This window comes from Canis lupus, chromosome 9 (genome assembly GCF_011100685.1).
Source record: "Canis lupus familiaris isolate Mischka breed German Shepherd chromosome 9, alternate assembly UU_Cfam_GSD_1.0, whole genome shotgun sequence".
Taxonomy (NCBI): domain Eukaryota; kingdom Metazoa; phylum Chordata; class Mammalia; order Carnivora; family Canidae; genus Canis; species Canis lupus.
In genome coordinates, this window is record NC_049230.1 from 12,459,199 (window position 1) to 12,483,952 (window position 24,754).

Genomic DNA, 24,754 nt, shown 5'->3' on the forward strand with positions numbered 1-24,754 from the left:
GATATCAGGAATTGGTGCAAGAAATAAGTCTAAAAAGCCATTGTCACTGGAAAGATGAAAGCAACTTTGATGATCAAAAAGAAGTCAATAAAAAAAGATAGAAAATGGTCCCTGGATCCTTCCCTATTGTTCATCTGGGATTTCTTAATTTCCCTACTCTCAATATGTTATGGAATTTTCTGTGTGAAGTTTTGCCATGAATTAAGAGTGATGTCAACAAAGTTTCACCTGAAGTCGTATTTTGTCACAAACTGGAGAAGCCCCGGGGAGGGAGGCCGTTTCCTGCTGTTAGGCAGCCGGAGCCGGGGGTGAGCTCAGCTGACCTCAGGGGCACACGGGCCTGCCCGTGAGGGGCACTGTCATCCGCAGCCACGTCTGCTCGCCTCGGGTTTCCTGGCGCTTGGCCGCGCTCTGCCCACGGAGGCCGGCGGCAGCTGCTACCGCAGCCAGCGCCCGCGACCCCGTCACTCCTGTCAGGGGGGCGGGAAGGGGCTAGAACTCTGATGCACCTGGGCTGGAATCCACCTCTCCTCTTCGCCAGCTGTATGCGCCTGGACGAGCTGCTCCGCCTCCTCGTGAACGGGTGAACCGGCGACAGTCCTGGCCTTACACGGCGGGCATCACGCCCAAGGAGCCAACACGGGCGGTTCTGGGACGGCCTTGGTCGCGGTCGGGCCTTTGATCGAGGGTAGTTATTATTCAATTCTTCATCCTCGTCCTGTCTCAGGTTGGGACACTGCTCACCGACTGCTCACTGGGCTCCACGCGAGTCCCGCACGGCCTCGTACGGGCACCTACGCACGCATTCGTGCATCCCGTGTGTACGCGGCGCGCACGTACCCGGATGTGCGTCAGGGGGCCGGAAGAGCCCTGGGAGACAAGTCACAGCCACGTACATGCACGTACAAATGTATACGTGCATCCCGTGTGTACGCGGCGCGCACGTACCCGGATGTGCGTCAGGGGGCCGGAAGAGCCCTGGGAGACAAGTCACAGCCACGTACATGCACATACACATGTATACGTGCATCCCGTGTGTACGCGGCGCGCACGTACCCGGATGTGCATTCTGGGGCTGCAAGGCGCCCTGCGAGTGAAGTCACAGCGACATACGTGCATGTACGAGCGTATTCGTGCATCCTGTGTGTACGTGGCGCGCACGTACCGGATGTGCGTCAGAGGGTAGGAAGGAGCCCTGCGAGTCGTCACAGCCACGTACATGCACGTAGGCACGTATTCGTGCATCCCGTATCCGCGGTGCGCAGGTACCCGGATGTGCGTCAGGGGCCGCAAGGCGCCCTGCGAGTCAAGTCACAGAGTACTAATGGGCAGCGTCTCGCAGATGCGCGCGTCGGCCTGTTGGCGCCCACCCCACCCGGATCCTGGTTGTAAACGCTGCAGACATGAAAGACGTTTCCCTGTCAGCCTTCCTTCAGTGTTTACTGTTCCCACGAGGTCACCATTATCGAACCTCGTGTTTCTACGGGACGAGCGGGGCCCGTAGGCGGCGTCCGTGCAGAAAGGCCGGTGGCGCCTGGGACGATGTCAGCACCCCTATCCTATAGCAGGGGCTGGGGACACGGCAGTTACCAAAGGTTTCGTTAGGCCTCGCGATCTCTATGGATGACGTGGCTGACTTTTTAAACTTTAACTCAGCTTTAACTTTTAAACTTTGAACTCAAAATTACCACAAAGAATACACCACTACAACCGGAAGAACTGGATGAACATAATTCTGTCTTTGAAAATAAAATAGGTCATTAGCTATTGTCATGGCCAGATTATTCTGGTTATAGGAGATTCACTTTACGGAAGTGATCAACTTCAAGATCAACTTCACGGAAAGACGGAGAGTACGAAGGCTCAAAAGAACGCGGGATCTGCGCGGCCAAGGCGGCCCCGCCCACCCAACGCCACCGCCCCTTCCGGTCCCAGGCCCTCACCAGCGGGGGATCCTGATTGGTCCAGGCTGCTTGGCGTCACCTGAGCCCTCTGGCCTGGGATTGGACAGGCCAGGCTGACCATGTGACTGGTCCTGGCCAATGGGATGTGCAGGGGAGGCAAGCGCGGGCGGCGCGGCGGGGGTCCGGGAAGGGTCTCCAGACTGCGCAGCAGGACCCCCGGACGCCGCCTGGGGCTGCGGCAGCCCTCCGAGCAGCGGAGCCTGGCCTCCCCGCAGACTTGCGGCCGTGTGAGTCAGCAGCCCCTAAGCTGTTTATGCCACCGGGGCGGGGGGGGTGTTCTGCGCCTCGGCCCCACCCCCCACCCCCCCAGCAGCCGAGCGGGAGCGGGACACTACCTGTTCCTGGGACTCCAGTTCCCTGTGCTGTAGTTTCTTCTCTGCGCACCGCACCTGGTTAGCGCGGGCTTCTAGTTCGTCTTGTAAAGCCTGAAACGGTGGAAGATAAACACGGAGACGTTAGAAATGACGCTAGAAATGAGACCACCGGAAAGGCCTCGGCTCTAGTCCGCCGTTGCTGCTGTTCCGCAGAGCTCGGGCAAACAGAACCAGGCCTTTAGGGGCACGCCCAGGTGTTTTCTGGTTCAGGAATAGCGAGTCTAACAAATTCCGAAGGTAAGACAGACACTAGCAGGTGTCAGCTCAGTTAATAAAAATGTCTCTGATACCCCCTGCACAGAGACGCAAGCATGCAATGAAGCATAAAGCTGTGGCTAATTACAGCAGCTCTGTGGGTCCACCTGCAAGGTGCGCTGCCCTCGGAGAAGTGTGGTGACAGCCTGGGGACTGTAATGTCGGACCAACACGTCAGTCTTCCAAATTATTCTCCTAGTAACCTTAAAGGAATTTCTTTATTAAGTCATGAAGGATGGTGTGGAATTTGAGGAACCCGTCAGAAGTTTACAGAGAGGAACTCTCTCCGTTGCCAAGTGGCCACTGGAAAAGAATTTTGGTTAATATGGGGAACTCAGAACCCATGAGGTCAATAATTATCATTGCCTCAACTACTATTTTGAGTGAAGAGGTGAATTCGAAAAGATACAATGCATTCAAACACCTTGACATAATTACGGATATGATATGCAGAAAGTTACAGTGAGAAGACGACAGGCATGGTAACTGTAAAGGTGTCAAATTCTCAAAATAAAATTCAATCAAGACAACAGACTTCCTGCTAGGTGTCAAGAACTGTGATAGCATTCTAAATAGAAGAGTAAAAGAAACCAGACAACAAAAAAATTCCCTCTTCTCATGAAGCTTGTATTACATTGGGGGGTAGACAATAAGCAAATAAGTATAATATTGTCAGTGATAAGTGTAGAGGAGGAATTAAGCAGGGCAGGGGGATATTCTGGAGTGGGGTCAGTGAAGATCTTATAATTCTAAACAGATGGCCCAAGAAGACTTGAGCAAAGACCTGAAGGAAGAGAGAGAGCAAGTCATGGACATCTGCAGGAAGAACCCTCCAAGCAGGGGACACTGTATGTGCAAAGGCCCTGAGGTGGCATGTTCGAGCCAGTGTGGAGAGTGGGCTGCAACCACATCAGAGACATCCTAGATGCCAGGTCCCATCAGGTCACACAAAACCTCAGAGGGCAATTGAGAACTTTAGCTTTTATTTTTTTATTATTATTTTTTAAATGTCTTATTTATTTATTCATGAGACAGAGAGAGAGAGAGGCAGAGAGAGAAGTGGGCTCCTCGCAGGGAGCCTGATGTGGGACTCAATCCCAGACTCCGGGATCATGTCCTGAGCTGAAGGCAGACGCTCAACCACTGAGCCATCCAGGTGTCCTGAGAACTTTAGCTTTTATTCCGAGATAGAAGGAAAGCTACTGGAGGGTGTGGGCAAGTGTTGTTTTGGTTGCCATGAGGAACGGATGGACAAGGGGTAAGGGCAGAAGCAGGGAGGCAGGGCAGAGGCCATTGAAACATACTGGGGAAGGGTGACGGGGAATTGGTGGGCGGTAGCAGGTGGGGGTGAGGGAAGCGTCAGAGCCCTGATATATTTGAAGACAGTGACAGCCCCAAGGGGTGGATGCAGAGCATGAAAATAAGATTCCCAGGATTTTGGCTTGAACAGGTAGAAGGCAGCAGTTAGGGAAGGTTAAGGGAGGGGTCAGCCAAAGATGGGTTGCATTAAGTCTGGAATGTCCAAGCAAAGATACTGGGTTTGCTGCTAGGAGTAAGAGTCTGAGGTTCAGACAGAAATGTCTAAGTCATTAAGAATTCTTCCAATGCAACGCCAGTCTCTTCTACATACAGACCTATACACAGTGGTTCTTAACCTTTCCTGGGGTTCTGGACCCAGCCAGCCAGCATCTGATGAAGGGTATGTGGTTACTCTCCTCATGGAGAAAGTATGCTTATGATTTTGTTTTTGATTTCAGGGAGTCCACATACTGCCTAAAGCCCATCTATGGATGAACCCCAGGCTAAGAGCCTCTAATTTATTTATTTTTAATTTATTTATTTATTCATGAGAGACACAGACAGAGAGAGAGAGAGGCCGAGACATGGGCAGAGAGAGAAGCAGGCTCCGTGCAGGAGCCTGATGTGGGACTCCATCCTGGATCCCGGGATCACTACCTGAGCCAAAGGCAGGCGCCCAACCGCTGAGCCACCCAGGCATCCCAAGAGCTTCTAATTTAAAAAGTTAAATGGGGGGGGGGGAGTTAAATGGTTTCAGGACGAGGTTAAAAGCTTTAGGGGCTCTTTGATATCATGCTTGATTATAAAATCCACAATTCAACCAAGTCTGCCAACCAGCTTGAAGGTATTGTTTATAATTCTGTTATTGTGGTCTGAGAATGTGACTATTCCTAGGTTTGTTGATCAAGTAGCAATTTCTTTTTTTTTCCTTTTGGTAGCTACCAGTACAGAGGATCTTCTCCGCTTCTCTGGTGGCATCATGGGGGAGAGTAATGATTACTGTCGTGGGAAGAACGTTGGCACGTTTTTTTGTTCCCAGTCTTGCCTGCTCTCCCCTTCCACCCTTATCCTGCTGTCAGAGTGATCTTCTTAACCCGAAATCTAATTATGTCAGTCCCCCACTGAAATGCTTAAACAATACTCCAGCATCCCTGAGATGGCGTTCAAAGTCCTGAGCGTGGCTTTCAGGGACCTCTGTCCTCTGGCTCTGGCCAGGCTGAGCCCCACGAAGCCTCAGTGTCATGCTGCTGCCATGGCCAGGATCAATAATGCCAGGAGATACCACTGACTGCGTGTGTTTTATTTTTAACCCTCACCGCATCCCCGGCAGTAGGTGTTGCTTCATCTATGCTTGAGAGCACATAATTGAGGCTCAGCGAGGTTGAGAAGCCGGCTCAGGTCCCTGTGGCCCGTACTCAGGCACTGGACTGGAATTTTAAAACACTAACTTCAAATTCTGTACATTTTGCTCCTCGTCGTGCTGCCTCTTTCTCCCTCTGTACCTGTTTTCTCTTTTCTCTGCCTGGAAGCTGCCCCACCTGCTCGCTTGATGGTGTCAATCCTGAGAACTCAGAATGGACTCCTCTGGGCTTTTATCCGTCCAGTGCTTAAGAGAATCACAGTCCAGGTCTGTGCGGGGCTGAGCGACAGAAGCTCAGGGCTCTCTCCCCTTCAGGTCTGCAAGCCGAGGGCCAGGCCAGCTCCACGCCAGGCACACACTTGACACTCGACTCATGTTTGTGGAGGGAGCTAATAAATATTTGAACTATACTCCCTGAGGAAATGTACTTCAATCAGCAGAGCTCCCAAACGTCCTTAATACAGCACGTTAAGCTAAAGGTTATTAGATTTCTCAAAATACAGAATATACCACTCTACCTTCCAAATACCTATATGACATTACTGTTTCTTGTGGCGATATGTTGTGTGGTTTCTGCCACATTAAAAACTACAACACTGCCTGTATTTTTTTTTTTTTTAGTTTTTGTTTTATTAAAAAAAAAAAGATTGATTTATTTGAGAGAGGGGAAGCGCGTGGATGTGTGTGCACACATGCGTACCCGCAGGGGGAGGGAGTGGTCGAGGGAGAGGGAGAGAGAAAATCAAGCAGACTCCCTGCGGAGCGTGGAGCCTGGTAGGGGGCTTGACCTCATGACCCGGAGATCATAACCTGAGCTGAAACCAAGAGCCCGAGGCTCAACAAACTGAGCCACCCAGGCACCCTTAGTTTTTATTTCACAGAGAAAAAAATAAAGGAGACGTGTATCTCCCTTGTCTTAAACAAAAAATAAAGGAGACATGTACCTCCCTTGTCTTAAACAAAACATTGTTCCCTGCTTCCTGCCCTCGCCCCTGCCATGCCTCCAGCAGCAGACCCTGGGAGTAGCTACATGCAGTGTCCCCTCTCTGTCTCTGCACCTTCTTAGCATCCCATTGCACCTGCCAGCTGTCCTCACCATGCTCCTGAGTCCATTTTCATCACAGTCACTTGTCACCTCCCAAATGCCAAAGCTTCCAGAAGCCAATTTTCTTCCTCATCCCCTGGCAGTATTTGGCCCTGTTCACATCCCAGTGTTTTGAATTTTGAGGAACTAATTCTGCGGAGTGAAGCCAGGGGTCAAGTAAGGCTGCTGTGAGAGTGCAGCAGCCAGACAGGACGCCAGACAGGACAGGAGGGCTTAAGAGAGGGCTGAGGATGGAAGTGATGGGACCGTGAATGGGGTGTCAAGGGAAAGAGGGACGCAGAGAGACCATAAGGCTTTGATGCTGAACGACCATGGAATATGACACTATGAACTACTAAAGGGCCAAGGAGCAAGCCAGAGCAGTGGGGGTGGGATTTTTTTCTTTTTTAAGATTTTATTTATTTATTCATGAGAGACACAGAGAGAGGCAGAGACATAGGCAGAGGGAGAAGCAGGCTCCCTGTGGGCAGGCCAATGGGAGACTAGATCCCAGGACCCTGGGATCACAACCTGAGCTGAAGGCAAATGCTCAACCACTGAGCCACCCAGGTGCCCCCCAGAAAATGGTTTTTGACCAGATGAGTGTAAGGTGCTGGTGGGACTTGACGGGAGACCAGTGACACTGGGAGAGGGTTCTGAGCAGTGAAGAGGGATCTCAGGCTAAGTACGAATGGGCCACTTCCTTGGGGAAGGAAGTAGAAAGAGAAGAGGTTCACAAACCTGACTCCTGGCTGACATCCCTGTGGAGAAGCAGGCGGAGGGGGAGCATGCCAAGGGGGCCGGTGATAACTTGGGGGTCAAGGTGTGGCTGAGAAGTTAGCATTACAGGGCTCTGGCTGAAAGCCTTTCTCAGAATTAGACCTGATTCTATCTCCACACTCCACACAGTGAAAAGATGAAGTCAACCATATTTTATCAATATTATCAAAACAGAAGTGAAATTACATTTGCTTTTCAAAAAGGTACCACTCTTCAAATTTGCTCGTAGTTTGAAGATGTAAGACATGATCTTTTTAGGGTTAATCAGAGAAAGCAGTGTGTCTAGAAATTACTTTTATTATCTGTTAAATCAGTTTCAAAAATTGAAAAGTAACCAAATAATATGCCACTTTCAAAAAAGTTAAAACGTCCTTAGATGAAAGGAAAATGACAGTTTATATTGGCAGCTGTTCCTAGCCTCGTATTCTAAAATATTATTAGGCCATTAGGGTTCCAACCTCAGAATCTGACATAAGGACTGTGTGAAAGTGACCACAATTACTCAATCAGTACAAGCAGGAACATTCTTTCGAGTTGTGGCTTCTTTATTCAAAAACCTTCAGATCTAACATTCAACACACACAAAAAAATCACAACTTTTAGTTTATTCCTGAGAAAAGCCCATGATAATGAAAGAACAGAATGTCCAACACTAAGTCACCAATATAAAACAGAATCCAACTTGCACCACTGAACTGTTTTTTCTGCAAAATTATTCCCCATCTCTCTGCTCTGCTGTGTTAACTTGCATCATTACTGAAAAGGCAGTTCTTTTCTCCCAATTAAACCTGCCTTTAAATGCCATGGAAGTCATCTTGCTGTAGGAAGCTACATTGTGCCGGCTTCCAGAGTGCTTTGTTGGTGGTTCGGGAACAAAGAATGACACTTTCCAGAGGAAAAATGTAAATGACATAATAAGCTTTGCAAGAACAATGAGGGCATACCACTCTTTAAAAGGGAGCACGTTATAAGAGAATTTGATTTGTTTGTTTAAAATATGAAAATAATTAGGGCAAATTAAAGTCTGAAAGACTATACATGTCAATGGACTTTTGCAGGGTGAGGAGGAGCACTGGTAGCTAGTGTGCCCATTGAATGGCACCTGTGTCAGTACTAGAGCTCTGCTCTTGGTTTGGGGATGGGGAAGAGTACTATAGTCAATATTATTTTCACAAAATTTGTAAACATGATTCAAAGCAAACCACTCAACTTGTAAAACCATGCATTAAGGAATTATTTGTAGTCTTATTAAAAACCAAAGTTTCGGGCAGCCCTGGTGGCTCAGTGGTTTAGCGCCGCCTTCAGCCCAGGGTGTGATCCTGGAGACCCGGGATGGAGTCGCACATCAGGCTTCCTGCATGGAGCCTGCTTCTCCTCTGCCTGTGTCTCTGCCCCTCTCTATCTCTCTCTGTGTGTTTCTCTCATAAATAAATAAAATCTTAAAAAAAAAATAAATAAAAACCAAAGTTTCTCTGGCAGTTCAGGATCAATTAAACAAACATGAAATGATGGCAGATACTTGCCTTTTAATAATGAGTAAGTGAAACAAAATAGTTCATTTCAATTATAAAGTGGTCAACAAGGTATTTACTGAAGGGAAAAAGTCACTGGAAGGGAGGAACACTGTGCTATAGTGATAAAAAAAAGATATAAGGTATCTGGTCGGCTCAGTCAAAAGACCACATGGCTCTTGATCTTGGGGTTGAGTTTGAGCTCCACATAGGGTGGAGAGATTGGATGGATAGATAGATAGATAGATAGATAGATAGATAGATAGATAGATAATCACAATGTTCCCAGTATACAAGGCATATGACAGAGACTTTCAGATTTAGTCTTTTAGTGTGAGCAGAAGTCTTTCTAGAGATCTGACCTTGCCCTTAGCCAACCTCTCAGCCAGCTCCACAGATGGAGGTGGGGGTGGGTGTCCTTTCTGGCTCATGAGAGCTACGACCTTATGAACATTTTTTTTTTTAAGATTTATTTGAAAAAGAGAGAGCACAAGAAGGGGAGGGGTAAAGGAAGAGAGAGGAACAGGCTCCCACTGAGCAGAGAGCCCAAAGCTGGGCTCAATCCCATCATGACCTGAGCGAAAGGCAGATGCTTAACCACTGAGCCACCCAGGCACCCCATAATCTTTTGTCAGTGGGCTGTCTGGACAAGCACATTTGTCCTCATCTCATCCCCTAGAATATCTGTGGTCCAGGTTCTCAAACTCTCGACTTACCCATCTTTAACAAAACCTCCATTGTGAGAAATTTGGGAAACTACTTTCCAATCAAAACAGAATCAACAGGAAAAAGCTACCCTTCTCTTGAGTCACTTCTGGAAACACTGTCAGCAGAGTGAACTCTTACCATTTTGTTACCAAGACTGTAGGAGTATGAGTCCCCGATTTTTGAAACAGTTCTCACTGACTTGAAATTTAATGCATTTTACACTTCTATTCTGCCTCATTCGATGTTGCCAAGTTTTGGCAAAACGCCTACGTCTGACCTTTTCACAAATCATCATGAGGCCTACGGGGACATTTTTTCTGAGCCTGCTGTAAGTACACTGAGGGGCAAAGGGTAAACAGACCCTCTCCTTGGTTCTCTCCCATAGACCATATTCCACATATTCTCTGGGACATGGGAATCTTGAACAGTATAGAGTCCCTTTATTTGAAAAACTGGGTTAAAGCATATGTAGATAAAAAAATCATGGATTAAGTTTTGCCCTGTACAAAGTTGGGGTCCTCAAAGTCATTGATTTTGAAGACTTTGGGTTAGGTCTGTGGTCATGAAATAAGGACGCAGACAAGCCTCTGCTGGGTGAAACGCAGAAGGGGCCTCATTTAGCAGAAAGCTCTGTACAGCCGAGGAGTTTAACAAGCAAAAACAGAGTATTTGTACCAAAGATGCTGTCCAGTCCGCCTGGCAAACTGTTGAAAATTGATGGGTAGATGGGGATTTTGCTTATTATTCTCCCTACTTTTGTGGATGTTTGAAAGTTTCCATAATAAAAAGCTAAAAAAAGTTTTAAGCTTTTCCTACTTAAAAAACATGAAGTCACCATATCCTTCCTTTCATGAGGCTTGAATTTACTATCTTACTTCAGAGAAGACATGAATCATTCATCATTCAAAGGGTAGGAGAGATGTAGGAGGACTTCCCCATGTCTGTCCTGAACATAAAGTTAAGGAAGCAAGGAGTGATGTTCATATTTTGACCTAAGGAGAAGATAACTGGAAAGAGAGAAAGAGAAGGCTTACTTCTATTTTCACTAAGATATAATTTACAGACAATAAAATTCCAGGATTATTTTTTAACAGAAGTGGTCTGTTTTCCATTTAAAACACGTAAGATGATTTAAAAGTTTGTGTCATGAAATATCTACTAAGATTATAAAATCTTGATATAAACCATCATCCACTGATTGGTTTATCCATTGCCCGGAAATGACACCTGATCTGTGACTACAGGGAAGAGATACTAATTAGGAAGGAGAAACAGGGATGACTCTCATTTAAACCTTAATTGCCTTTTTAATAACGCCCACACTTGTGGAAGTAGCAGTACTTTAATTCATTTTACAAATGGTGCTGACAATATTTCTGACGAGTAGGTTTTCCTCGACACGTCAACTGACACAGAAAGAGCAGCTGATTTTCTTTCTACTATTGCTAGTGAAAGCTAAGGAAAAATGAAAGAAAAGCAATAAAATTTCACTATTTTGGTTAGATTTATATACTTTTTTTTTTTTTTTTTTTTTTTTTAGCACAGTTTGAACAATTGGGATACAGCAGGAAGACCAAGCCCTGTCTCCCATATGAGGAGATCTACATCTGGGGGGGAGGGAAGATGACACAATGGCAGAATGACATTTTTACTGGGTGGTCTCACTGGCTATTTACAGAAGCCACTATGGCTTCTGTCTGATTTTATTTTATTTTTTTAATAGGCTAAATCTACTAACAAAAGTAACAAGTCTTCAACTGAAATGCCAGTCAAGGTTTTTGTCAAAGTGATTTCTTCATTTAGACCTACATAGGATGAATAACAAATCATAGACAAGTTTTACTAGTGATTCTACAGTGATGGAGAACGGGTTCATACTATAGATCTAAAGAAAATCAGAACCACAGTCACTGCGGAGGCCACTAATTCACAACACAATATATACTATTCACAACACAATAGTATATATTTTTTTCCTTATGGCTTACATTCAGGTTCTTAATTTTTTTTTTTCACATTCCAAGCAAGCACTTTCTTCTTCTTCTTTTTTTAACCCTCATAATTCAGTCTCTCGTGATATTGGTATGAAGAAAAGGAGATCTTGGGGGTGTTAACCCCATACATATGTTACTCTTCACATCAGGCAAAATTCCTTTCAGGTGGAAAGATTTTTAGTCCTTGTTGCAACAAACCACATGTATGAGAAACTGTACTTGGACATGAGCCATTGCTCTAGTATGTAGTAGGCTACTGATTCAACACCAAAGGCAAAAGTATCGTGGCCAGTATAAAAAACACGAGTAGCGTTTTCGCCAATGCATAAGAAAATTTTTTATTTCTTCTCTTTTCTCTTTTTCTCTATTTTCAGGCTTTTAAAATTCCTAAAGAACTTCCTTTAAAAGTCCTAAAAATGCACTTTTAAAAATGTTGGCATTTCCTGGTCTTAACACACAGGTCCCAGGAACAGAAATCATGTTATTTGGAGACTATGACCCACGTCTCCTCTTAAAGTAGCCAGTATTTTTCTACTCAGGAAATCCAAAGCACAAATTCTTATCTCAAGTGGTAGAGATTGAGGATCAAGTTCAAGAACTGTAGCTAGGATGTTTCAGGATCATGGAAGAGGGGAACAGAGTGAAAAGTGTTGAAGTCTCACAGACCACCCTTTCCTGCACAAGCCTGGGGAAGAGGAAGCACCCATAAGTCATTTATTTCAATTTCGACTTTCTTACAACGGCTAATCATTCACACGCGTGATCCCTTGAGCCTGCAGCATTCATTCCAATGAACCATGAACTTCTCCTCTATTAAAGCTGAAGGAGGGACGTGTCAGCTATGAGAGAAGGTGGTTGAAGGAATGGCTACAAGCCTCCCAGCACAGGTGGCTGGATGTTGTCATTGACCAATGAGTGGAGGTGGGGAGACAAAGCAGAATTAGAGTATCTGGAAAGGAAGAGAGAAAGTAAGTTTCTGTGTGATCCAGATTCAACGGTAATACGATGCCAATGATGATCATGAGCGCACAGTGCAGAGAGAGATCAATCATGCAGGAAGCACTTTGGGGCAGGAAGACTATGAGTTGAGTGCTAGAGTTGGAGCGTGCACCATGTTACCAGTGTTCCCATCCTGCAGGCACTGGTCCCCAGCTCCAGTAAGGGCCTTCCTGCTGATGGCCCTACAGCTCATCTCCATACACATCTCTTATGTTCCCTGGTGTGGCCTCTCCCACCATCTCTTACGTGTGTGCACGGCTGCCTCACCACCATCGCAGACATATCAAATCCAAGACCAAAGTCAGGGTGTCGTCCTGAACCAGCTTCCCCCCCACCATCCTGCCCATCAGCAACACAGCACACTTCTTCGCTGCCACCCAGGTTTAAACTCCCAGGCCTCTGTGGGTCATCCCTCGTTCCCTTTCACTCCCGCTTAGTTGTCCGAGTTCCTTCAATTTCTATTTGAAGCTGCTCTTACTTCGATCTTCATTTCTGCACACTGGGATTCCACAGTTTTCCCAGTTGTGGCCCCCTGCATCCCCTGGCAGACAAATTTTCCCCTGAGACTTTTTAGGCCATTCTCCATCTCCAAAAACATAAATGCCTAACCATCTCTTACCCTGTTGAGGTTAGCGTTCCTCTACCTGGTGCCGAATCCTTCCATAATCCTACTGTGCTCAGCATACGAACTCAAAGCTAACATGTTAGCTCCTAGCTCAGGCGCTGTGCTAGGAGCCTTAAATACTCCACTTCCTTTCACAATACCTCTCTGAGAAGCCTTACTGGGGAGGGAGGCAGCCAAAGCTACTACAGATTGCCCAAGCTTTCCAGCTAGAAAGTCATAAAGACAGGAAATGGCCCCAGGTCAGCTGGACACTGCCTGAGCATCTGTCCCATCTGCCTCTCCACCTGCACTTGCTGCTGCCGAGAGGGCCCCCTCTGCACTGCCCTGGGGCCCTCTGTTCCTTCCTTCAGCTTATCTGGAATGCCTTCTACTGTCCACGTTTTCATTCAAAAGCCGCCCGTCACTTGAAATGTTCTGGGTTTGGTCTTTTTTTTTTTTTTTAAAGATTTTATTTATTTATCCATGACAGACACAGAGAGATAGGCAGAGACACAAGCAGAGGGAGAAGCAGGCTCCATGCAGGGAGCCTGACGTGGGACTCAATCCTGGGTCTCCAGGATCAAGCCCTGGGCTGAAGGCGGCGCTAAACCGCTGAGCCACCTGGGCTGCCCTGGGTTTGGTCTTAAGATCTTTAGCCTTTAGCTTATGAATCAAAATGTATGAAAAGAAGAAGGAAAAAGAAGTTTCTGTGTCACAGATTTAATAATAATGATGCCGGTGGTTTGCCTATTATAGTGTCAAAAAAGAAGGGCATCACACGGCATTCTGGGTTGAACTACATGCCCTCAAAAAGACATGTTTAAGTCCTAACCCTCAGAACCTCAAAACATGACCTTATTTGGAAATGGGATCCTTGAAGAGGGAATTAGTTAAGAGGAAGTCACAGTGGATCAGAGTAGGCCCTTCATCCAGTACGACTGGTGTTCTTATAAGACAAGAAACACGGGAAGAGGTTGGCCATGTGACACTGGAGGCAGAGACTGGACAGTGATGTATCTGCAAGCCAAGGACACCAAAGACTGCTGGGAAACACCGGCAGGTAAAAGAAGCAAGGGAAGATTCTTCCCCCGGGGACTTCAGAGGGAGCGTGGCCCTGACAACACCTTGATCCCGTTTAGTCTCCAGAACTGTGAGTCAATCACTTTCCATTGTTTTAAGCCACTCCGTTTTTGGTACTTTGTTATGGCAGCCCTAGGAAACTCACACCAAGGAACTTCCTTGCCTTACATGTTTTCTCTCTGAAACATTTCAGCGTGTGCGCACACACACACACATGCACAAGCACAAACAAGCACAATCCTTTTGTATCACTTAGTTCTAGACTTCATTTTGTCCATGTAAGGACTGACAGCATTCTCATTATGCAACAATCTGGAAACTTGGGAGATTTTCTCCAAAGTTGGCATTTCAAGAGGATGACAATTATATTTACCCATTTGCCTTTCTATCATTTTGTGTCCAAGCTCCTATCAGGTTATAAAGGCAGTTATTCCAGTAAAACACTGACGCGTTCCTAGACCATGAAAGAGGAGATGCCCAAGACACAGAGACAGAGAGCCTAGGTGAGCCTGTTTCTGGCACTCCCACCTTTGCATAGGGGATGGAAACTATATATGCCACATAAAGTATTTTTCTCTCTTTTTTTTTAACCCTAAGATACTGTGATATCTGGAGCCAATACTTCCGAGAAAGAAGTTTAAAATTTTCTGTTTAAACCACTTAGAACGAGAGGATTTACAAAGGTCCTGTTTAATGTTCAGCTGACACATTGTCAAAAACATTTATCATGCAACCTTTTGAAGTTTCTTCCACTCCTCTTAGTTATTAAAGCTTGGATTGCAGTTAGTTATCAACAACAAAGCACACACGTGATAGTATTTTTCTAGTCAGTCTTCCAGGCTGATTTCTGAACTAAGCAAAATTAAATTCTCCTGATCAGAAAAAATGATTAGTGACCTAGTTTTCATGCTGAATGCACCACACAATTGATCTCTGCAATTGCTTCTCTGTGGACCTAGAGACAATGGAGGGGACTTGGAAATTTCACTTAAGTGTTTCATAATGCTCCAAATTGTAAGACTCTTCAGATATAACAACGTGCCACTTAAAGTTAGGCTGCAATTTTTTCAGGGACAATTAGGAAACAGTGACCTCCATCACTGAGATTTCTCTGGCAACTTAATCCTAGTATAAATTTCTTCACATTGAAAATAGCTCCAGTTCACATTTTCACAAGAGGAATGAAACCTCTTTCTAAATAATTCCATTGGATAATGTTTTTAGAGTGTACACAATATATTAGATCTCATTGGGAAAGCAAAAGTTGGGTAAGACACGGTCTTACTTTTTAAGAAGCTCACACTATCACAGCAGATATGCAATAAGCACAAAGAGCAGGGGAGCACAAGAAGTGTCTTAAGCATCCAACTGGGAAAACAAAAGAAAAGAGAGAGGACAGACGAAGAAGTTCAAGGACACCATAAAGAAGCAAGCAGATAAATACAGAATGTGGGACATTCTCCAGGGACCACTGACTCGGTTTCTGTAAGAAGTCAATAGTTGGAGTAAAAAGAAAGAAAGGGTCTGCTTTCAACTGAAGAATATATAAGGTAAATAACCATCAAGTGTCACATTTGGATCTTGTTTGGATCCTGATTCAGACAAATCAACTGCAAAGTGGCATTTAAAGCTCAACTGGGGATATCTAGCTTGGAAGTAGGCATTTGGTGATACTAAAAGACAACTGCTAATTTTCTGAGGTATGATAGGGGCACCGTGGTTGTGTGAGATAATGTCCGTATTTTCTGGGAAGCATTCTGGAATATCCAGGGTAAAACGACCCAACATCTGCAGTTTGCTTTAAAGTATCTTAGCAAAGAAAACAGGGAGAAAAGATAAAGCACATGTGGCCAGACCTTGATAATCATGGAGTACCAGCCTCTATGCTTTGGGTAGGTTTGCAATTTATAATAAAATTTAAAAATATATGTATACAGTAACATGACTAGATTGGGGAGAAAGCACGGCATCATTAAGTAAATCATCAGGTGGGATGTGGCACTTGGGGGAACTCGTGAATGGTAGTTGCAATTTGGACAGGCAGGTGGGGAAAGGGAAGGACTGACTGCCAAAGAAATAGCCTTTGTGAGGGTAAATAAGGGGAAAATGGGGGTGCAGCTGGCAAAAACCTGCAGTCCAAAGGAGCAGTCCTTGGGAGTGGGGGGTGGTCCTGAAAATGGAGTCAGGTCAGAGCATAGAGGCCTTGAATGTCAGGCTGAGTTTACACTTAATCTGGTGAGGAGATGCGCTTTGGTGCCATGCTTAAACTCAACACAAGTATACAGAATTACTTCCTAGACACCAATGTCCCAGGCTTAGCACGTACAAAACCGGATGTATTATCAGTTCCCCTGCTTTCCTCCCCTACCCTCCTACACACCCCATCCCTTTGCCTAAACCCATCTCCCTACATATTCAGATCTAGATTAATGGAACCCATATTCCCCTAGTCATCCAAATCAGGAAACTCCAGGACACACTGAAGCTCCTGTTGGGTCACCTACCTGCCTTCTGGATGCTTCTCCTCTCCAGCCTTCAGTCAGTCCCTGAGCTTGCTGGCTCTTATCTGGGCCCTGCACGCACCTGGAGGTCTCTCCAGCTCACCGCCGCCAGAGTAACCACCCAGATCAACCTCTCCCCTAGGGAGCAGCACCAGCGTCACCTGCACAATCCAGCCAATTATCTCCAAGGTAAAACCCCGACGGCTTGCTTCTATTCCACTTACTCCCCTCCCCTAGAGTCCTGTTCGTCCTCACTAAGCCCTGTGGATTCAATCTCTTCAATACCTTTTGATTGGGTCCTCCTGGTGCCATCTCAACGGACGTCCTACTGTCCACAGAGCAGCCAGGTACGACTTCTAAGGCCTATCTAGAAGTTATCATTGAATCCCTCCTTCCCTCACCTCCCCTGCTGCGTGGGATTCATCAGTAAGTGGTGTTGCATCCACCTTATAACGTGCACAGCCACCCCCTTCTCTCCTCGCCGCCTCTGCTTCTACCAGCCCCATCTGAGCCATGGCCATCTTTCAGCTGAACACTCCCACTAGCCTCTCCCTTCAACTCCTTTCATCTCCCTCCTACACGGTAGTCAGATCGACCCACTGGAGGTTTGAATAGCTTTCACCTGCTCAAAACTGTCCAGTGGCTCAGTGTTAGACTTGGAATCCTCTCCCATTTCCCCCGAGGCTGGTGAGGCTCTCATCACCTGGCTGCCACCTGTCCCTAAGGCCTCTTGTGCCAGCTTCTCTCTGGTCCTGCTGGTCCAGCCACACACTGGCTTCCTTTTGTTCTTTGAATATAGCCCCATTTATCGCCACCTTTGAGACCCACACTAGCTCTTCCCCGCCTTCAGGAATATTTTCTCCATGAGCTTCACACGGTCAACTCCTTGTAGCTAGTCATAGACTACACATCACTTCCTTGGGAACACCTTTCCTGATCAGGCAGTTGAAACTGGCCACCTGGTCATACTTTATGACATCCCACCTTAGGTCTTTGCAGAACACTTATTACCATTTGATACTTTTCTTCTTTATTTTCTGTTTCTCTTATTTAGACCCTAGGAGGCCAGGAATGGATCCTGTTCACCACTGGATTTCTGGGGCCTAGAATAGGGCTTGGCATATTAGAAGGTGCCAGCAGTAAATACTTGCTGTAGAGTATCTGATCAAGTCCTCCTCTCTTTAAAATATTCCAAAGGTTCGTGCCTAGTCTTCAGGCACTGCCTCTAGGACTCCTTCCTCCCTGTCTGCTTCTGCCAGGCACCACCCTTGCCCACCCTTCATGCCATACTGGCTCTCTGAGTTGGTTGTGCCAGGCATCTTGCTCCCACCACAGGGTTTTACATATTGCTTTCTTTTTTAAAAAAATATTTTATTTATTCATGAGAGACAGAGAGGCAGGGACATAGGCAGAGGGAGAAGCAGATTCCCTGCAGGGAACCCGATGCAGGACTCGATCCCAGGACCTCAGGATCATGCCCTGAGCCAAAGGCAGACACTCAACTACTGAGCCATTTAGGTGTCCCCACATACTCCTTTCTATCTGGAGCATGATTTTGTCACTTAACAATTATCTCTCTCCACGCATCCTTTAGACCCCAGCTTAAATGTCACTCTTAATAAGGACAACCTCTCCAGTCAGGCCAGCACCAATGGCCTCTCTTTGGTTCAGGATCATCATTTTCACATTCATGTCTGTGATTGTTTTATTTGACTGGCATCTGTTTCTTCTTCTAGCCATATTTCCCATGAGGGCAAGGGTTGGTGTTGACACTGAAGGACTTTAAAGACCACTGTGGGAAACAGCTCTTTCTCCTGGGAAATGAAACTTACTGACAGTGGGGGCAGGGAAGCTGTGAATTATTTCCGAATTCCAATCTCAAAGGACATTAATGAACATGAACATCAATGCTTCTAAATACATAGCAAAAATGACAGTCATGATGAAATTATATGCCATCATTGATCTCGGGGTCATGAGTTCAAGCCCTACATCAGGCATAGAGCTCCCCCCACCAAAATAAAAGATGAACATTTCAGAAGTTTCCAACTGGATTTTTTTCTTTAAGATTGTGTTTTCCTATGTGAGTTAACAGAATGATAAAGATTAAAACTTTTTGTGAATTACTGGATTAACAATTACTATTGTCAGGAACATAAATGTTTTCCCTCAATCACTAGCAGTAGCGCATGATAAATACAAAGAAAAAACCGTAATAGTGTTTCCACAGCTTTCAAATCAGCTTCAGTCAGACAGTGATATGTAAGGTAAGCCACGACTTCATGGACTAGCATGGACCCAGCACACTTAAAGTAGGGATGCAAATAGTTAAAAAAATATTTTTAGGCAAAAAAAAAAAAAAAATATATATATATATATATATATATAACACCCCCCCCCCACAAGGCTGGTTCTTGGCAGAGCTTAGTCAAAATATATTTTTCAACCTTAACTTTTCAGTACATGTGCTGCCGAAGCGAGAGAGCACTCAACCTTAACTTTTCAAAGGCTCCTTTACTAATGAATTCCTGTAACTAAAACTGGAAGGCTAGCCAGGCCCGTTTGAAATGAACCACCACAAACCAAACACCTACAGCTTCAGATGAGTTGTTGTTTTTCTTCAAAATGTACAAGACTCATTTTAGCGCATTATGTGATGAGTATCCTTGAAAAAGATGAGGTCTAGGAAATCCAATGTTTTAAGTTAATTTTTAAGAATTCTATTTCCTCATTGGTTTATTGCTCACATGGCTTGTTAGCCCAACCTCTGAAGAGCCAAGACCTCTCAACCTCTCACTAGTAGATGAAACTTTGCTCTAGGATCTAATATCAATTTAAAAAATTATTTTACTCCCTTTCCCCCAGTTTTTATATCTTCCTTCTGATTGTAAAATAATATGTTGCTACCTGAAGGAAAATTAAAAAAGCATAAAGGGGAAAATAAAATTTCCACACTCCTTGCACTCAGACGTAACCACTACTCACACCACAGCTTTTTCCCTACGTGTATGAAGCTAGCATATTGAACTTGTAGGACTCACTGAGTGTGATCGTGGAGGCTCCTGCTCTCTGTCTCCCACTCTCCTGTAATCTTGTTTAGTGGAGGGAACTTTTCTCCTGTCCCTGGGTGAAAACTCAGAAGGGGCCTTGAAATTGCACACATACTTATTCCATTTGGATTGTTCTGAACAAATTTAAACTGTTCCTAAAAGCAGTTTCATCTAAGGCAAGACATATTTAAGGGACTCCAGAGCACCATTCTATGGCTTAATATGAACGTACTTTTGCTTTCTGTTTGTCTTTGAACCAAGAACCTGAAGCAGCTGGGGGTGGTTCTGGTGGAGCCCTGCACCCCCACATCCCTGAGGACAGCTGAGATCAGACTGGAGACTTGTTATAGTTTACTCTCCCCTGGGAATAGCCCTTTTACATGTGTCTTCACCTTGCCTCCTGGGCTTCTGCTCTTGGCTGCAGTTCTCTTTGTATGTTGATCTTGGCCTGCTGGATGGAGTGGCCCTCTTCATCCCCTCCCTCTTCTGCACAGAGGAGGCACACTGAGTGGGACACTATCACCCCGTGCCCATTTAATGATTATGTATCCAAAGTGCACGGCGCTCAACAAGACAATTCTTGAGATGCTCTAAGTGAGGGAAATCAGGGCATGAAATTAATGATTCTTGCCCTCACAGGGTAATTATACTTTTTCCCATAACTCATGGATAAGACACACAGAAGATGAATAGCAGAACAAAAAATAAACACCTCTTCATCCACCTCTTTTAGATCTCTGAGGAGAACTAAAGTATTCAGCATTTATATGTCAGGTGGAAAGCAGCCTGGAGAAATTGATGCCTAATTTGCTTATACCCCAGGCAGGAAGACTTCCAAAGACTTTTGAAATATGGCATATTACAAATGCTTGGGAAAGTAACATGAAACAGGACAGGGTTATCTGCACCACCATCCTCATTGTGTACTTACGGCCCTCTTCCCTCTGAGTGGCGAAGCCCAGACAAACATATAATTTCTGCTGTGCCATGGGGCTTCAAAAACGGTTTTGAGGAACAAAAAAAGCCTCTGCTTTCTCACCAGCAAATGTAAATAGTGACCAAAATAGTACTAGAAAGTAAGCAGGGTCAGAGCTGTCTGGGCCTGCTCTAATTTTCACTTTTGATGAGCACATGTGAGCAAGTCTCCCCTCTGTGTAGGTGGGTGCTGTGGGTGACATTCGAAAGCAAAGACTGGATGGGGCTCAGAGCTGCGCTGCCACTAACACGGAGCTACAACGGAGCCTGTGGTCATGCCAAAAATCACCCGCACCCAGCTGAGTTAGCTAATGCTGGGCCAGGAAGTAAAAAGCGGGCATAAAAACCAGGGAAGACAGGCTTGAGGCACAAAGGAAATGGGAAAACACATTCACAGTCTTCAGAGTAGAGCACAAGGACAACCCAGACCACACTATAATCCCCACACGGCAATCATGCTCACTTTTCCTGTGTGCTTTTCTAGTTTCTGCACTTTATGGGAAGGCAGGTAGATGATAAATGGCAAGTGAGTATTCTGGTAGCTTTACGGAAATGTGTAATATAAGATGTGAGGAGAGTATGGCTTTGTAGCAGATAGTAGTGGTCTAGGGTGTTACCAGGTATGCAGACAATTAGAACCTGCTGATATAATTAAAATTATTGCATAGCCTTCTGAAATTGCTGTTTTTATTTTAGGGAACTACAAACCCAAATCTGCAAAGGATACAAATTATATTAACTTTAGAAACAAAAACATAAGCAAACCTAAATACAGCCTTTTAAGGAAAACCTATACTATCTAAAGAACAACTTAGAAGGTATTTTAAGAGCTATACCAAATTATCATGCTACCCATTGGTTCCTACAAAACACACTCAGGTGATGCAAAACTCAAATATTTCACAAATACAGTCTATTCCCATCCCTCCAATTCTTTAATAGCTATTATTTCCTTCCACATCAGGTCAGTTTACTCTCCTTTTCCCTTAGTTCCTCTCTGAGGGGCTGAAGAACACTCGATCTACCTCTCCTCTCTCATTTTGGACACTCTTCATTCGTGCGTACCAGCTCTCAACACCCTTCTAAAGGAGTCTTTGAAAGCCAGCTCTTTAAACCTGGAATATGCTCCTCATCTAAATTATGCAAGCATCTTCTAGCTTCTCCTCTTCAGAAAGAATTTGATGTTTCCTGAGAGAATATGTCCCTTTGAGCTCCAAACACAACCTTTCTCTCTCCCTCTCCCTCCAACCCTCCTCCTCTCTTCCTCTCTCTCTCCCCCCCCTCTGGCTCTCTCTCCTTTCGCCCATAATGTAAATGTGTAACATCTTTAAGGTAATGCTGTTTGTTACATTTAATTCACTTTGAGTTGGGATAACCCAACCAATAAAGATGCAAAAAAGTCAACAAACCAGATATTTTACAAAATTCCTTTTTTTCTTCCTCTATAGGATACCCAAAATTTTTACCACTGACTTCATAATTATTGGCCATTTACATAAAGATGAACACCACCTAACAGTACATGTATGTATCTGTTCATTCTTGTCCCATTATCTGTAGATTCAGAATGTGAGCCGGGCCTGGCCTTCCTCTTTCCCAACTATAATTGTAGGACCTTGGGGTCCTCATTAATCAGCCATCGGTGTCCCTAGTTTATCTTCTTGGTGTATATATATATATTCTTATATATATCTTCTTATTTAGAATTGGTGCATCTCTAACATCTTAAATTAAGCAGTCCCATATGCCTATCTAGTTAAAGGAACATCATCCAAGATTTTTATACAAGGAAACAGTGGGTGTAGTTAGGCAATAAAAAGTCTGCTCTGGTTGATGCTTAGGGCGCAGATGGAAACAGAAGACAGTAGATGGGCTAGGGGAGCTGTTTATGTCTCATTGGGCGGTGAGGAGCAATTCAAAACTTTTGAGGAGGGGAGTGATATGATTAGGTCTGTTTAGATCTGCAGCTGATCTACTCTAATGATACATGAAGGAGTCTGATGGGAGGGAGCAAGGAGACCCAGGAAGAGCCCAGGACAGAAGTCACCAGCATAAATCAGATGGAGGGAATGTTAATAGGGAGGAAAGAGTGAATTTAAGGCACAGAAACAACTGGCTCTGTGTAGGAAGCAACGAAGGGAAGAATCAGCTGAGGATCTTGGTACAGTTGAAGTCATGAGCAGTAAGAGTGAGGAGGAGGTATGCTGAGTTCTAGATGCCAAGATCATCCATAAAGAGGTGTCTATTCAGTCTGGAACTTGAGGGAAAATCAGGGTCAGGAGTTCGAAGTTGTGATTCTTCTGCAGAGTCATCAGGGTTGGATTCAGATTGCATTTGCTGAGGAAAATCAAATAAAGTAAAAGAAATCCTAGAGCGTTGGTGCAGAATTTATATTGAGGGCTCCAGAAGAGAAAAGAAGAGCCAGTGAATGTAACCATAGAAAACATTTTTAAGTATAGCATGGAATCCAGGGAGCCAAGGAAGGAGAGAATTGTAAGGAGGTGGTTAGCAGAACCGAATGTTGTTGAGAGCAGTTGGGGGAGATTCACGACTTCCTATCACCCTCACCATCATCATCGGTACGATCACCTTACAACCCTCACCATCATCATCGGTACGATCACCTTACAACAATTGCCATTTGCTGATGCTAAAAACAGGTGGGAGGAAGTTCGTTTCTAAAAATGTGGTTTTATGGGCTGGTAGATGTAAACACCAAATTCATTTCTTCATTCGACAAAAATGTACTGGGCCTTACTATTTGCCAGAGACTGAACTGGGCACTGGGGCATAAAACAAAGAACAAGAAAGAAGCCTGGTGAGGAAGTGGAGGACGGGCACAGTCCTAGTTGTGTAAGAATGTGAGGCTGTAACAGACTGAGAGGGGAAAGTTGTCCAGGTGGGGGAATGAGTCAGAGTCAAGTCAAAGTTTGGTTTCTTCAGGGAAAGAACTGAATCTGCACAAGATCATTTAGCCTCTACGTGTCTGAAATATTATATTGTGCTAATTGTACTCTGGGACCCTGTCACCATTTATAACAATGTCTCCCTTAGATAATGTGTTCAGAGTTTCCATCTGGAATACAAGGAACATGTCTTGTTATTGTAATCACTTCAAATGTGGGGGTCATGGTGGAAGTGAGAAATAGGATTACAAGATCATGAGGAGAAAACAGAGAACATGATTCCATAAAGGGACACTACAGGGGACAACGTGATTCTGAGGGCCTTGCTGGCAACATGATGGGACTGAAAGGCACAAGAAATGGGAGACCAGGAATCATGTTATGATTACAGGTCTGGACTCTAGAAATTACTGTTGTCATAACCTTTAAGTTAAAAAGCTGCATTTTCTACCTATAGAAGCCAGGAATATCTAAACAATGACACAGAGAAGTCAAGCCTGAAGACATTCTCGACTGCAATAAAATTTATACTTATGTGTCCCACTTTACTTAATTCCTAGAAAAATGCTAACCTTGGGGCGCCTGGGTGGCACAGTCTGTTGAGTATTCCACTCTTGGTTTCGGCTCAGTTTGTGATCTCAGGGTGGTGAAACAGAGACCTGCATTGGCTTCAGCACTTAGCTCGGAGTCTGCTTGAGATTCTCTCCCCCTCTCCTCATTTTTCCCTCTTCCTCACTCTCTCTCTCTCAAATAAATAAATCTTTAAAAAGGAGAAAAATGCTAACCTCTATGACTTGGCTCTCATTAGGAAATATAATTTGCTCAGCTAAATATACATGTATATTTTAGGAGTTCTTACTATATCACACTTAAAAGTTTTTACTATGAATTTACAAATTTGCCTTGCCCCTGGAAACAGTGTTTGAAAGGATGTCATGTGCCTCAGGCAAGCGACCGGATGGGCAGTACACAGCTCACGCACACTCTCTTTAAACTATAATGATCTCACAGATATGAAAACAGGTTAGTCCCAGAAGAGAGAGAATAATTCCAAAAAGAAACCAGGAATAGAACAAAAATCAGGTTTTAAACTTACTTGATGATTTTCATCAAATGGAATAAAATGCCATATTATGACCACTGTACTTAATTTTTATCTATTCTTTTGATTAGTGATTTTTCCTTTTTGCTGTTTGAATACTGGCTCTCCCTCCTGGCTCCAGGGCTTAACCTAAAAGCCGATGTTTGAAAGTATATATTCACATTCTGTGTCCCCCAGCAAAGTAGATAGACTTTAGAGATGCTAGATG

General features: G+C 44.8%; 1 protein-coding gene and 1 long non-coding RNA gene across 5 annotated transcripts in view; one reads left to right on the forward strand and one right to left on the reverse strand.

Annotated features, from left to right (window-relative positions):
• CEP112 (centrosomal protein 112) overlaps window positions 1–24,754 on the reverse strand; it is a 399,815-nt gene that overhangs the window by 41,206 nt on the left and 333,855 nt on the right. For all 4 annotated transcript variants that reach the window (XR_005364290.1, XM_038546802.1, XM_038546803.1 and 1 more), the window contains one exon: window positions 2,300–2,389. Coding sequence is in view for 3 of the 4 variants with exons in the window: in XM_038546802.1 (XP_038402730.1) it covers window positions 2,300–2,389 (90 nt within the window). In the remaining variant the exon portion in view is untranslated. The remainder of the gene's footprint in view (window positions 1–2,299; window positions 2,390–24,754) is intronic.
• On the forward strand, window positions 2,203–5,857 carry LOC111097327. Its single transcript, XR_005364291.1, has 2 exons — window positions 2,203–3,535; window positions 4,831–5,857. It is a non-coding gene; the product is annotated as an uncharacterized LOC111097327 (long non-coding RNA).